Source organism: Dermochelys coriacea, chromosome 3 (assembly GCF_009764565.3).
Source record: "Dermochelys coriacea isolate rDerCor1 chromosome 3, rDerCor1.pri.v4, whole genome shotgun sequence".
Taxonomy (NCBI): domain Eukaryota; kingdom Metazoa; phylum Chordata; order Testudines; family Dermochelyidae; genus Dermochelys; species Dermochelys coriacea.
Genome location: NC_050070.1, coordinates 191,137,975 through 191,153,651, shown reverse-complemented (window position 1 = coordinate 191,153,651; position 15,677 = coordinate 191,137,975). Strand labels below are relative to the sequence as shown.

At 40.1% G+C, this 15,677-nt stretch overlaps 1 protein-coding gene across 7 annotated transcripts in view; it reads left to right on the top strand.

Annotated features, from left to right (window-relative positions):
* The window catches only part of USP34 (ubiquitin specific peptidase 34), a 267,844-nt gene that overhangs the window by 180,530 nt on the left and 71,637 nt on the right, over positions 1 to 15,677 (top strand). For all 7 annotated transcript variants that reach the window (XM_043511969.1, XM_043511968.1, XM_043511970.1 and 4 more), the window contains 3 exons: positions 2,302 to 2,485; positions 12,874 to 13,037; positions 14,361 to 14,426. In XM_043511969.1, coding sequence (XP_043367904.1) covers positions 2,302 to 2,485; positions 12,874 to 13,037; positions 14,361 to 14,426 — 414 coding nt within the window. The remainder of the gene's footprint in view (positions 1 to 2,301; positions 2,486 to 12,873; positions 13,038 to 14,360; positions 14,427 to 15,677) is intronic.

Sequence of the window (15,677 nt, the reverse complement as noted above, 5' to 3'; positions counted from 1 at the left end):
CGGTACAAATCGTCTGTAATAACCAGCCAAGCCTAAGAAAGATTGAACCTGTTTCTTTGACTTTGGGAGTATACCTGTTGCAGTGCCTTCACTTTCATTCAGCAGTTCTGCTGATCCCTGTCATACCCCTTCGCCGGCATCCCATGTGCAATCTTTCTTAAATGTCCACATTTCTAAGACTGGTCCATAGCTGTGCCTGCACAGCCTCTTCTCTCCATAGGTCTGGTTGGGCAGTTGCAACACAGCAAGGAAGAGCTGCTAGGTGTGCTTGCTAAGCTGGGCATTCGGGAAAAGACATTTCAAAAATACACAGGAGTTTTAAAGCAGCAGGGTGGCTTCAGGTCTCTGTGATGCCTGGGAGGTGGAATTCACTGTCGTGACCAGAGTGGTCAGTGTTGGGCATTGTGGGACAACTGCTGGGGAACTATTAGGATCGACGTATGTTGCAGTGTCTACGCTTGGGTTGCATTGATCACAGTAGGTTGACCATGGCTCAAAGCCATTTGGGGAGATGATGATATTGCATTGCTGTAACTGGGCGCTTACATCAGCGGGAGACACATTTGAGTGTAGACATATGCACAAATAGGTGGACACAAGGTGACTTACGTTGACATAACTTTGTAGTGTAGACTAGTGCTCAGTGTGTTCAATGCAGTACAGTGTTTACTTGTCACCTCTCCTTCCTAAGTGTATATCTACACTAGATTTTTTTTAACCTGAAGCTAATTAAAGCCAGGCAGGTAACACATTTGTAAAGGCTAGTGCAGACACTCCCTAAATATTTATTCCTGGCTGCAAGCATTTGTGGTTTACGAAGTATATTTTTAACACATTAGCCAACTGTTCAAACTATCCTGTGATAAGTGCACACAGCCTGTCTCATACCAGCTGTCAGCCTTTTTACCTCTACTCTCTCCCCCTTCCCATTAATAAGTACTCTCAACCTGTCTCTTGCTATTTGCAAAAATTCTCCACTCCTCCCTTGCTACTTAAACCTTCTGCACACAACCTTCCCTCCTACTTATGACTCCCTACTATATATTTAGAAAAGTGGTGTCATTTTTTGAAAAATCTTATTAGAGGGATGTGAATCCTAGGGCTTGTAATACGTGTCTTTTTTTTTTAATTTTATTGTTGTTGAATTAATGTGACTAAAACAGGACAGAGATAAGTTTAGACTTACTTTCCGCCCCACCCTCCCCCCTTTCCGAATTTTTTGTCATACTGATCTGGTGTGGCAAATATGGGTAACAAATTACTACCTGTGTATCTGTTGCCCAATATCAACATGACTTGGAACATCCATTGTTTGCTCTCTTTTTAGTTTATTTAACATGGATTCAATTTGTTCATGGAGCATTATTTAAAATCGTATTAAAAAAAATTGAATATACAGCAGTGGGACACTTAAAATCAATTTTAGTATGTGAACATTAAAACACAGACTGATAATACATGACTTTTATGGATAAATAGTAATGGGTGAAACTGACCTTTTCAAAGACACTTTTTTTTTTTAAAGTTGTGCCTGGATAGTTTTGTCAGTGTAAATTAAAATAACCTGGGTGAAATTCTGTCCCACTAAAGTCAATGGAAGTTTAGTCATTGACTTGGATTTTACCCAATCTTTTTATATCAGAAATTCTGTTGATCGTTACTTGTGTGGTATGTGTATTTCATGTGTAACATCAGCATGTATTTCTTTCTTTATAATTTAATTTATTTACAAAGAAAAAGAAAATAATTGTACCGAACTGTGAAGTGTATAAATTTCATAGTGTTATAACAGTTGTTTTTGGTATAATATACAGGACCTATTATGTTAATATGATTTGTAGGAATAATGTTGTGTTAGATTGTCAATGTTACATAACATGTGTAATCTTCAAGTCTAACTTAAACCTGAATATAACTCAATTATGGATGTTTTGCAGTCTTTGTTAATTTTTTTCTTGTTTCTTATGCCAAATAGCAGTGCTATGCTAGAGCTACAGATAATTTGTCTTAACTTTTTTTGGTGGACGTATTTATCTTTACGTCATGGTAATGTAACACATTTAAAATGCTTCTCTTCAAATTATTTGAAGACTGCTTTTTGCTATGTTATATAATATACAGAGGATGGTGTAAAGGAGATACTGTCAAAATTTGCAGTCCAAAATTTATCTACAGGACATTAAGATTGTTTTTATCTGATGGAGCAAGCCTCCTAGAAAGTTTGAAACTATATAAAATTATCTAACAGTGTTTTTAATATTTGTACAAACTGATATACCTACTGATTGAATTGTTTTACAGGAGTTTCTAAGAGACATCTTCAATCTTCTGTTTTTGCTGCCAACTCTAAAAGATAGACAACAGCCAAAATGCAAGTCACATTCTTCAAGGGCTGCTGCTTACGACTTGTTGGTAGAAATGGTAAAGGGGTCTGTAGAAAACTACAGGCTGCTCCACAACTGGGTTATGGCACAACATATGCAGTGTAAGAATATTTATTCATGTTTAGTTTTTGTAAGTATTTTATGCAAGATAGATATTTTTCAGTATTAACATTTTGGGGCTGGGCTTTTGTAATAGTTTTTGGATGTATAAAATCGCTTAAGAATGAGAAGAATGTCCGTTTAGTGCACACTCCACTCTGTTGGCCCTTCTGCCCACTCTCATGCTTGGACAGCCTGGCACAGTGTCACAGTGGGGAATTACTTGCATCCCTGATGGATCCTTTTGGGAGCAGAGAATCTTCGCTTAACTCTGATGCATTGCCCCATGAGGAGGGGTGTATAACTTTCAGTCCCCTATATACTTTAGATACTGACACATTAAGGGATTCCCTCAGGCAGGTGCTCCAGGATAGATACTCAACTGTCTCTCACAAGTGATCATAAGGCTTTCTTCCTTCCTAGACCATATTGCAGTGACTTTACCTCTAAACAATCTAAGACACACATGATCTAGTTAAAAACAAAATGTATTAAGAATATATGGACACAATCAGATTAAAACAAAAAATTATGCATAACATATCTAGTCTTATAGTTGGCAAGAGTTAAGATAGGTAGGCACATCTTAGAAAAGTTATTATAAAGTAAGACCTTATCAGCACTACCATTTTTCTTAAAATTTTCCCCTATTGCACTGCTACTTGTGCAGCTCCAGTTGTGATAGTAATGGAGGAAGTGCTTGCGTAGATGTGCTTTGCCCACCAATTAACTGACTGGTTTGCACCAGTTGGGGCTTTAACAGCATGTACATAATTTTTAAAATAATGGTATCTTTGAAACATTTTGCCCATTAATATAATCTGTTGTCTCCCCTCCCCCCATTTCCATTGGTTATTTAGAACATCTGGTCCTGGTAGGGGACAAGCAATAAATATGCAGATTGTTCATGGAGTGAATTTAATAGCATATATGTCATTCTTTTCTGTTGGCTATGGCCTCTGACTTTCCTCATCAAGCGGATGCTTGATGCAGTTTATTTTATTGTTCATAGGTGAAAGCTGCCCTGATTGAGGTGCAAATGACCTCTGGTGGCTAATGGGGCAGTCATCCTTTTGGCAGATGTAACATCTCTTCCCTGTGGTTGATCAAAATGGCTGCCTCTGCCTGGTTCAGACTTTGTGCCCCTGTTGCCTGTCTGTTTCATCTTAGGTTTTCTTCTCTGTTTTCACATGGCTGTTTTCATAGTGATTAGTTATCTTACCAGCAACATTTTGGGGAGTCAATATCCAATCATGCTCACAAGTCTAAATAATAATGTTGATAAAATTATTTCATGCTTGTTAGCTCCGACTCTTTCTCCATAATGGAAACCCTGTTCCTGTTTATCCACTTCCTTAGATATTTTCCTGTTTAATTTGCAAATTCATCATAATTCTCATCACTCTTTTGAGCTCTCCAAAATTTCTTTCTATGAGCCTCGAAATGTCAGTTCAGGTTTCTCTGGTAGTCTTAATTTTTTCATAATTCATGATATCCAGGTTTACATTGTCAGTACCTTACAGATCAGAAAGGAAGTTAGAAACCTCATCTTATCCATTGTTGACTTCCTATTATATGCCCTCTTTCATAAGGCCTTCTGAAAGAAACCAAAAATGTCCCCATCTCTATATTTTAGGAACAGTTTGTAATCTACATTGGATATGGAACTGAATGTGTTGTTTCTGTCTCCATTTAACTGAACTGTTCAAACACTGGTTATCTAGATTCTTAGGCCAAGATTCTCAAAAAATGGAAGCCTAATGTTAATTCCGCCCGCCCCGCCCCCCGATCTTCGCCTTGATATCCATTTCATACTCTCTCTCACACTTTCCTCTTACACTTAGCATGCTGTTTTTCCTTATGCTGGTGAACCTTCTCTCTGCCAGTTTCTCTCCAGCTGCAGTCTTTTTTCTTGCTCCAGCTGATGTTTCTCCCACTTCATGTTCCAGTTATCCTAACCAGTTATCCTAACCACTCATATTGTCCCTGGCTTTTCTGCCATTAATTGTGGACACTGCATTCATTGTTGCTTTCCTCTAACATAGTGTTCTCTAGATTGTCTGCCTCCTGCTCGGGTCCCCCACATGGATCTGGCACTTGGCAAGCCCACATTTGCATTGCTGTCAGTCTTATGAAAGTGGACTATCTATTGGTACCAACTATGTTTGGTTAACTCCTTCTGAGGTGCCACCATTCTCTGTTGCTTATCTCCTGCCCAGCTTTCAGGGCCCATTTTCCTTATAATTCTATTGATCCGTTGATACAATTCTGATCTTGCTAAGCATCTTAAAATTGGAATTTATCTCTTTGCTTGGCTCTGAGCTGCTGTTTCTTTAAAATAAATAAATTAATTAAAATCTTGTCATAAGTCCTCCTGTTTCCCTTCCTTACTCTTTTTTCGCACCCCAAAAACCAAAGCAAAACAAAAAAAGCTTTTCCAACTTTTGGTTTTAGTTGTTTATTTTTTGAGGTTCACTGCGGGGATTCTATATCTTTGCACCAAATGTAGCCTTTGGTCATCTAATCCTGCCTCTGCATTGTCCCCTATTCTTGCCTCTTTACCACATTTTCTTGTGTCCCCTACTGACTGAAGTTAGTGGCAATACCTGGGGGATTGCCTTAGCCAAGTGCTCCTGGACTAGGTACTGCTTTCTCTCTGGCTGCCTCTCATGTGAAGATATAATGTTGTCTTCCTTTCAAGGATGCACTGCAATTTTTTTACCTCAAAAATGACTCAAATGGTCTAATTAAAAAGAAGATTTATTAAGAGTCTCTACAGAGAATCAGATTAAAACAAAAGAAACTGTGTAATAAAACTGGTGGGCTTACACTCCGCAAGAGTCAAACTAGGTAGGTGCAACTTGGCATAATTACTGCAATGTAAGGCCTTGTCAGCGCTAGCATTTTTCTTAAAATTTTCTACAATTGGCATTATCACTGGTGCAGCTCCACTGGTGGTATTTAGGAGGAAGTACTACTGTAGAAATCTTTTAGCCACTCAAGATCTGGTTGGACTGCACTATGTGGGGGCTTTTACCATGTATGTCATTACCAAATCATATTGTCTTAGAAATATTTTCCTGTTAATCTATACCTTGTTTCCATTGGGTATTTATAGCATCTGGTACTCTGAGGGAACAAAAAGATGTTATACACCATGGTGTGTGGAGTGAATTTGGTAGTGTATAGGTTAAACCCTATTTCTCTTATCTCACTAATTGTTAATATGGCAACACTACTGTGAGTGACTGTTTCTGTCCTCCTCAGTTCTCAGCTGATCAGATGGTAGCTAGTCCTGGGAGCAGGATTTTTGCAACCTGTTTTTCATTGTCCTGGTGTGCAGATGTTTAGCCTATATATACTACGATAATTATCTAGTCACTTAGCCTGAGTCCAGTTGTGGCTGAGGCACCCTAGGCACATATCCAAACTGATGTGGCCACATCATGAAACATAAGGTGAGACAAAATTGTTTTTCAGTGATGTTGCTGTCACTAATCTGGACGAATTGATGACTTGCAGTGATCATACCGAGGAAGGGGAAGAGTAACTACGGAGAAGCTAAAGTAGGCCAGGGTAAGGTGATGGAAGGGGAGAATCTGGGAGAACAAGTTAGAAAGGAGATCAGCCAGTCAGAGCTCATTAAAGTGAGTGGATCTACTCCCTACGGCTACTGGGAAAAAATCCCTCTAAAAACTTGCTGACTGAAGACACTGCAACTGTTGCATGATAATCCAGCCAGTAATGACTCGAGAAGTTAATTACAGCCTGGCAGAGGATGTCTATCAATGGCCTCTGTATTCTACTTAGCACAAAGCCTGGGTAGTTTGGGTAGAATGAACTTAAAATAGTTCTGAATAGGGGAGGCCTGCAAGTGAGTAAGAGTGCTGAATGTAGGCTCTGGTTCACTGGGAAAAGGTGTTAAGATACCTTTTCCAATTTATGAGGTCCTTCGTACTGTTCAAACAGGGACCTAGACTTGCGGAAATGTTCAGAAAAAGCAGAGCTTAAGTGTTTGTTGGATATCCAGGAAGTTCCACTGGATGAGTTCAGCTCCAATCTCAACACCCAGAGTTGGGGAGTAAGATGTCCTAGTTAAGAAGGAAGACCTGAGTCCACCTTGGGGAGAAACTACTTTTTCTTTCTGTAAAATGATATATGGGGGATCATGAGCAATGTCTGTAATTTCCTCAGCTCTCCTACCTAAGGGATGGCCACTAGAAAGACCACTTTCTATAACAGAGAGAGAGAGAGAGAATGGTGAAGATGAATTTATGGCATCTAGCACCAAGTTTAGGTTCCAAGAGGGAACAAGAGTCTTACCAGGCTCAGGTAAGAGACTGCTTTAAAAAACCTGGATGTGAAGTTGGATCCCACTGGGAGATCTCCTATGGAATCCCTGAAGCCTGGACACTAAGGTCCATGCAGAGAGCCCTTTGTCAGACCCATCCTGAAAGAAATGTAGAATGGAAGGGGTAGTGAATCTCAAAGCCAAGATTTGATTGTATCTGCACCAAAAGGAAAAAGATAGGCTCCTCTTTCAGCGGTGGAGAAAGATGTTTAAACATTAAACTGACTGATTAAACATTCCTGTTTTTGAGTTGAGAGAGCATCAGTGAGGCAATTCTTGAAATGGAGGGTAATCGCATCATGGTGGAGGGTTGGCCCAGTTATAGGATATCATATTTTTCTGGTTGGCAAAGGCTGTCTTGGTACATCTTAAGGAACTCTATGAAGAAGACTCATCTTGGCTACTTTGAGTCTAGGGAAATTGGATGGCACTGAGTCCTGCCTATTTTCTCCAGAATGAGATCATGGGAAGAGAAGAGGGGGTAAACTACCTATCCCTATCCAAGGCTCAAGAACCCTTCCTTCTCCCAGCAAGGAGTTACTTGAGGGAGGCTGGAATCAGACAACAGTTTTCCTAATAGAGGGACTATTTCCTTGGATAGATTTCCTTGCAGCTCAATCAATAACTTTGATCATTCAGATGGCCAGATACTTGTAGGACATTGAGGGATCCCAGTCTTTCTTTTCCCTGTGTAATAGGATGTTGCATTCTCTTTAGAGGGGAATACTCTGAAGCCTTCCTTGATCATTCAGGTAGGCCAGCTCAGCTATTCTGTCTAACCTGTTTGAGACATGGCTGAAAGAAGGATCTCCAGAAACTTAAGAACCAACCTGATGACTCTAAGTTCCAGGATGCTGAAGTGTGGTTTTCATTCCTGTGAAGACCACAATCCTTGGAATTACTGTGAAGAACCCTTATTTGTGGAAATTGCACATCTGTGATTAACTGAGGACCCCAGTTGCCCTGCAGTGGGGATCTCTTCATAGTGAGAAAACTCTGCTTTCCTGTCACCAAGTGAGAGAAACTTTCATTGCTTGAAGGGAAGGAATTAGATGTTCCAAGTTTTCCTCTCTTGAGGAGTGACATGGGACGCTAACATATACTCAAGGAGATATTGAGAAGGGAACTTGGCCATTTCCATCAGGTCTTCACAGTAAGATGTGCCTCCAGCCAGGCCATGTACAACTGGATAGCTGCTGACTCCCTGGGCTCAAAAGGATGAATTGGGGCCTTGAGATGGAGGAGTTCAATCAGGGGAAGGGAATTACCTGTGCGTCTTCCATATTAATTATGGCTCCTAAGAGACAGCAGTTTCTGGGGAGGAAAGCCATATTTTCATTTGTCACCAGACAAGGTAACTACATGTTGTCAGGTCATGTGTACTGCTACTGAAGTTTTCTGGAACATTGGGCCCAGATCCTAGTCCTGAGTGACAATCATCATGCTTTCTGAAGATTAGAGTTTTAAATTGGAAGTGCAAATGGCCTGCAGCAGAACCTCTGATTGGTCTGGAATATGAGGATCTGAGTTCTCATATTGAATAGTGAATGCCAGATAGTTATCTGAAATCTATAGCTGATAGCCTTGAGTGGAGAGAATCCATGTTGTATTTGTGGTATTTGACAAAGTAATTCATTTTAGATCTTGTGGCACCTTAGAGACTAACAAATTTATTTGAGCATAAGCTTTCGTGAGCTACAGCTCACTACATCCAATGAAGCTTATGCTTAAATGAATTTGTTAGTCTCTAAGGTGCCACAAGTTCCCTTTTCTTTTTGTGGATACAGACTAACACGGCTGCTACTCTGAAACATGTCATTTTAGATCTTGGATCTTCTCAGTTTCTGTGGACTATGAAGTACCTAAAGTAAGACCCCTTTTTCCTTTTCTTGACTTCGGGATCTGGGCATGTGGCCTGGTAGGGATGATTAATAGTTTGCAGGACATTCTGCCTTGTCTTAGGGCCCTATGGGATGAGGTCAAAGATTAGATGCTCCTAAATTGGCCCCTAAGCTGTTAAAATATTGGGCCATGTCTTTGGCCGCATTAGCAGAGATAAGCCCCCTTGCAAGGTTCCTGCATACCAAGGGGGGCAGCTTGGAGGAAACAACCTGTCTCCTTCTCAGTCAGCCACTTGATTGGTACACTGGAAGTGCAAGAGGATTGTGATACTGATCTGAATGCTACCCAGCTCAAATGATCATTTAATAGCCTTTTTTGTTTTCCTGACCAGGGGGTGTAAAGGGATACATTAATATGTGGAAGCAGATCTGAGCACCTAGAATGATCTGCTGTGGTGTGAGACTACCAGACACTGCAGAAATCAGGATTCATCTCATAGAACCTGAAGCAGTATTTGGGCAGCTTGGGAATAGAATCAGGAGAAGCACACTTTGTTTCTACTAGCTTCACAAAAGCTTGTGGAAAGACAGATTCAAATCTGCAGGGTTGACCTGGAGGAAAATAGGGAACCTTCCTATATCTTTTGAAGATGGAGTTCCACCAGAGAGATTTCCACAGTGTTTCTTATGTGGGACACCAAGTAACTCCATTCGCCTGAAGCGACTCTGTTGTAGTTATCTGAAGTGAAAGGGACTCTGTCACAGTGGATTGATCCTGCTGGTCTGATCCCAGCTCAGGTTTTTGGGAGACTTCCTGTCTGAGAGGGAATGGAAATGAAAGATGAGGCTTTTCCTCCCCTTAGTGGCAGAGAAGAGGTCCCTTGTGATAGGGGAAAGGGACAGAAAGCGTGTTTGCTGGGGAGGGTGGGCTGTTTTGGGGGCATTTTTTGGAAGGGAGGAAAGATTCTTTGTTGGGGAGAGTATGGAGACAGCAAAGGCTGTATTTATTCAGGTAATGACTAATAAGATAAAGATTGTTCCATTGTGATAAAGAGGATGTCACGAGAGTTTTGATTGTCTTTTCTCTCCAGCATGTTATCCTGTGACCCCCTATCTGAGGTCAGGGACTCCTGGAGGCTCCCCTTCTTGGGTACCCAATTGTACTTGAAAGCTGTTCTGCATGTCCTTGTTATCCAGGGTGGCTGCTGAAGTAAAACCCAGTTCTCTGGTCTAGAATTCTGCCAGTCACTGCTTGGCCAAAGCTGTTGCAATTCCAAGCCAGACGGTGGAGGGGCATGGTTTTGGGCAAATGGACAGAATGCACCTGCTGCTAAAATTTGCAAAGAGAGGACACTCAAGAGGTGCATTTTTAGCCTTTTTTTCCCTAAAGCTTTTTGGGAATGAAATCACCTTTATTCTTCTTTGCTGCATGTTATTCCAGAGCTCTGCAGTGGCCTGGAAGAAAGATGGCATGTCAGCCAGAAAGGCAAGGTAGGAGAGCAACTGCAGAAAGCCTGCTGGCAAGCTGGGAAACAAAGAATGCACTAGATGTAAAAATCTTTTGTGTGGACTAGCTACCACCTGCCAGACTGGCAGATAGAACTCACCCATTGATCCAGACTGTTGGCAGCCATATCACAGAACGAGATGTATTAAGAGAGAGAGACTATCAGATTAAAACAGTACTAGTCTTACATTGTATAGGCATATCTTGGATTAGACGTAGAAAATTAACAGCATTACAGAAAGTGCATTCTCTGTCTCTTCTCTCTGACCCTTTAGGTCACTCACCACATTCCCTTTGGTTCTCCTTCCCCTAGTTCTGTTGTAGCATTTAAATTTCTTTGGTGTGCCTGGCTTTACTATAGCAGAAATTCCCCCACTGTCCATAAAAAAGAAAAAAAAAGTGGTATTCCCATGGATCTGTCACGAAATTCATTCAAGTTTGTATTCAGCATTGTGACTAAATAGTTTTTCTGTTTTTCTGTTTCATCTTTGCAACTTATCTCCAGTAAGGTTTCCACCCTTAAATACTGGCTACCTTTTTCACTTGCCTTTGTGATCATGCTTGATATGTTTATTATCTTGGCATTTGATGTCACTCTGTAACCAGCTAAGCCTTCTTTTCAAGATGCAGGATTTATGTAATTCAGTAATTCATTCTTAACATTACATTTACTCTATAAAAATATAAATCATGGACAGGTTCATTGCTTTATTACATCAAGAAGAATCCGTAGTAGGAGCCTCTGGGTGCAGACTCAGTTTGACTCCCTTCCAAGTGTGACATGAAGCTGAGTGTGAATGACTGGTGTGTATGTTGGAAAGTACCAGTAGCTGGTGTTTGTATGAGTGGTTTGAGTTGTGAGTGGCTAGTATGTATGAGTGAGAGTGTCTGTGTGTGAGAGGACTAGGTGTTAAACAACTGGCATCTTTTTTTACTGTCAACTAGTTAAGCTAATAGCTAATGCTGGGCATGTTTAGAGAAGGAGAGAGAAGAGGAAGGAAGGAAAAAAGAATAAGACAGAGACGGCAAGGCAAAGAAAGTATATCCTACAGTATATTAAGGACTGCACTTCTTGTCAGACAGATAAGATGTGCTGTTTCCAGAAAATATAGCTAAGGCATCAATAAGTGATAGGAGTTAGAGGCAGTCAGGGCCAAAACACACAATTTAAGAAATTGAATTAGACTGAGATCCTTATTTTTATAATATGCCCCTTATTTTTTATATTTTATCACACATTTTTTGTCATAAATAGGAAAGGCAACATTTCACAATTATGCTACATTTGGTGGTTGCCTTTTCATATTTGTGAGGAGCCACCTTTCAGCAAGTCTGCAAAATGCACACACAATATTTGCAAGCACATCAGTTTGTGTGTGCCAAAGTTGGCATTTTGAAGCACATCTGTTTGCATGCACAAATGGGTACACTTGCAGATTTCCTAAATTCATTTCAGAGACCTGCTGAAAATTTTTCTGTCACTATGAACTCGTCATACAAAATGGACTCTCTTAATATCCATAACTTTCCAGAAATACATTTCTATAAGAGAGGTGAATAATATTTTGAATGCACTTTGGTAGGTATGAAAGACACTTAACATACATAATTATAATCTATTAATTCTTTTGTTACTGATGGAAAACTATACTATGTGTACTATTTTGTGCCAGATTGTGGCTTTAAGATACAGTCTGGGGAGCTGTCAGAGCCACATTACCACAGGTAGAGCTCTAAATGTACATCTGCAGGGGGATAAAAGCATGCGACACAGCTGTGGCTGACCCAGGTCAGCTGACTTGGGCTCGCGGGGCTCAGGTTCCTGGGGGCAAAAAATTGCTGTATAGACATTTGGGTTCAAGCTGGAGCCAGATGCCCAAGCCCTGCGAGCCCGATTCAGCTGACCCAGGCCAGCTATTGGTTTTTTATCCCTGTGCAGACAAACCTTGAGACACTCTACTTGTAAGGAGTCACAGTGCCTCCCAGAGCACATGAATAGTATATCTCTTGCAACAGTTTTAAAGAAGATGCAACAGGCATTCTCTCCTGCACCTCCACATAACTCTGCTACTCAGTGAAGGAGGTGGGGAAGGATGTGTGAACCATTACTACCGCCTTTCTCCTTTGGATTGGCTAGCCATCCTGGGGCCACTATAGGAGTATGTCTACACTGCAGTCAGGAGGTATTATTGTAGCACATTAAGCATTTTCAAGCTAGCTTTGAGCAACCTAGCTCACTAAAATTAGCAGTGAAGCTGTAGCAGCTTAGGCTGTGGCATGGGCTAGCCACCTGAGTACAACCCTGCCTGGGACCTAGCCATGTACTCAGTGGCTAGCTCATGCTGTTACAGCTTCACTGCTATTCTTAGCAAGCTATCAAACCTACATGTGGTATAATCACTGTTCCCAATAGCAATGCAGACACCCTAGGAGAGAGCATGTCCTGCACTCAGGAGTATGTGGGGACTGCAGCTGTGCTTCAGACTTCTGGGGAGGGCCTGTTTGTGCTCATTCTGTCCCCCCATGCACATGCTCAAGGTGCAGGCACAATCTGGTTCATTATGTCTGTAAATCTAGAATATATAAACATATCTTAATGAAGGGTATAATGTTTTGTAATTATGTATTTTGTTGTCTTTTGTAAAAATGTACTTTGAGTTGATTTATTTTTGTAATACATACTTTTTCCAGCTTCCCATGCACCTTACAAATGGGATTATTGGCCACATGATGATGTTCGAGCTGAATGCAGATTTGTTGGTCTAACTAATCTTGGAGCAACTTGTTACTTGGCGTCCACTATTCAGCAGCTGTATATGATACCAGAGGCTAGACAAGCCATTTTTACTGCTAAGGTATGATTTCATGTTTTATTTTTAACTAGTGTTCCCTTTATAAACATGCATATCTGCTATTAATTATTTCATTACGATCAAATGATAATTTTTTGTTAGTGGCTAAGGTGGAAAGAGATGTGGTTTTTTTCTAAATATTTGTAATACAAAATATGGTAGTTTTTTAAAGCACAATTGTGATAAATCCCCACTCTTAAATCCGTGCTGCTAGCATGCAACACCCATAGATTATCGTGAATTAAATTGACTTTTATGTAAATTGTATATCATTGTAACAGCCTATCATTCCTATTTCCCTTACTTCTTTTTACTTATTTGTCCTTAAATTGTGAGCTCCATGGAGCAGATACTATCTTTCTTGAATGTTTGAAAAGTGCCCTACACAAAGTGGGTGCTAGCATAAATAAATATTTAAAAAATACTTTTAATAGATTAAAGTTGTGAGCCCGTTGGTTGCAACAGGGAACATTGTGTTCTGCTCCCAGAAGTTAATAGGATCTGGATGGCATCTATGGCTCTAACTTCTAGTTCCTTTCTGACCAGTGTTGATGAAGGACCTCCTCTGAGCCACTGTTGTCAGCTGCTATTTGGTTGATTTAGTTGGGGATTGGTCCTGCTTTGAGCAGGGCGTTGGACTAGATGACCTCCTGAGTCCCTTCCAACCCTAATATTCTGTGATTCCACCTAACCACAGTTCAGCCAGGATTGTCCTGCTGGAAACTGAGGAAGCTCCTTGGCCACTCACCAGAACACTAGTAATTAGAGGATAAGACCTTTAAGAATTCCAGCCCATTACAGCACCATCCTGGAGTCACCCATTGGGAGCCATCTACCTTTATGTCATTACTGAATGTAAGAAAGTAGTGGTTCCTAATTTAAAAATACTAGTTTTTTTGTTTTTATTTTAATGAAGACTGGATTCATACACTGGGATCCAGGGGCGTCTGGTTAGTGTGAATTTTTAGAAAGTACTAACCATTCTGTAAACTACATTTATCAGAAAGTAATCTAGGTTTTCAGTGAAATAATGTGCTAAAATGCAGAAAATGAGGTTGTAGTACTTTAGGTTAAAAAAAAAAAGGAATAGGCACACATGCACATTGTGTGTGCTTGTATGCATTTGCATGTAGATATATATGATTATTACGACAGTCATTTATACTAAAATAAAATATCATTAATTTTTTTTTTTTTTTTTTTTTGTAAAAAGAAATGCAATAATTGGGCTAATGGTTCTATTATTTTTCAGTGCCGGTTTTTGGGGAGATTTCTAAGCAAAAAATTTAGAAAAAGTTGTAATCCTATTTTATGCATCTTTTTTAGTATTCAGAGGACATGAAGCACAAGACCACTCTACTAGAACTTCAGAAAATGTTTACATATTTGATGGTATGTTCTAAGAAGCACTTAAGGAGGAGGAGAGGGTGGAGAGGAAGAAGAAGAAGAAGAAGAAAAAAAATTAATTATCTCTGTATGAGTATGTCTATGCTTGGAGCTTAGAGTGTAGTTTCCAGCTTGAGGACACAGACTTGTGCTAGCTCTCATTAAGCTAGTATGCTAAACATAGAATGTAGCTATGGCAGCATGAGCTGCAGAGTGGGCTAGCTTTCCTGAGTAGATGCCTAGGATCTTGCATGGTCATGTACTTGGGGCAGCTATCCAATTCCACAGATCACATTGCTACAGCTATATTCTATTTTTAGCATGCTAGCTAGCGCGAGTCTGTCTCCTTGAGCTGGGAATCTCACACCCAGCTCCAAGTGTGAAAGTCCCCAATGTTTTTGTAAGTTTATGGATCATAAATGTATTTGTACCCAATATTATTAAATAGGCAGTAGAGAAAAGTTGTATATTTAAATATTTAACTGTATGTTTAAAGTTAAGAAAATTTTAACACTAAGAGCACAATTGTGGTACTAAACAACCTTGCATTAAAGCACAGTGCTGATGTATACCATCTAAGGCGAGGTTCCTTGAAGCATTGTGCCTCAGCTCTAATGCGCATGCTCTACATGTACCCTGTAAGAGTTCTGAGGCTATGTCTATACTGAAATTAAATACTTGCAACTGGCCCGGGCTATGGGGTTGTATAATTATGGTGTAGACGTTTGGGCTTGGGCTGGAGCCTGGGACCCTCCTACCTCATGTGATCCCAGAGGTTAAAGGTTACGTGCTCCTAAATTGGCTCCTAAAAAGCAAGAAATATCCAGTTAAGGCATTTTTCCTTTAACATACCTTTAACCCTCACACATCATTTTTACCACTTTCACTGACAAAACTCTTTGCTATAATTAAATCCCCAAACCTCCAACATACATAGTAACACCATATGCAACACATTCTTCACAATCACATTATATATAATGGAGATCCTTAACTGATCAAAATAATATTAACATAGATGTCTGTCAAACAATTTTGAACCAGTGAACTATATGATATGTTTCAGACTGGTAGCCGTGTTAGTCTGTATCAGCAAAAAAAACGAGGAGTACTTGTGTCACCTTAGAGACTAACAAATTTATTTGCGCATAAGCTTTCGTGGGCTAAAATCCACTTCATCGGACGTATGCAGTGGAAAATACACCCATTTTTTCATGTTCTCTGTGTGTGTGTATATATATATATGTATATATCTTC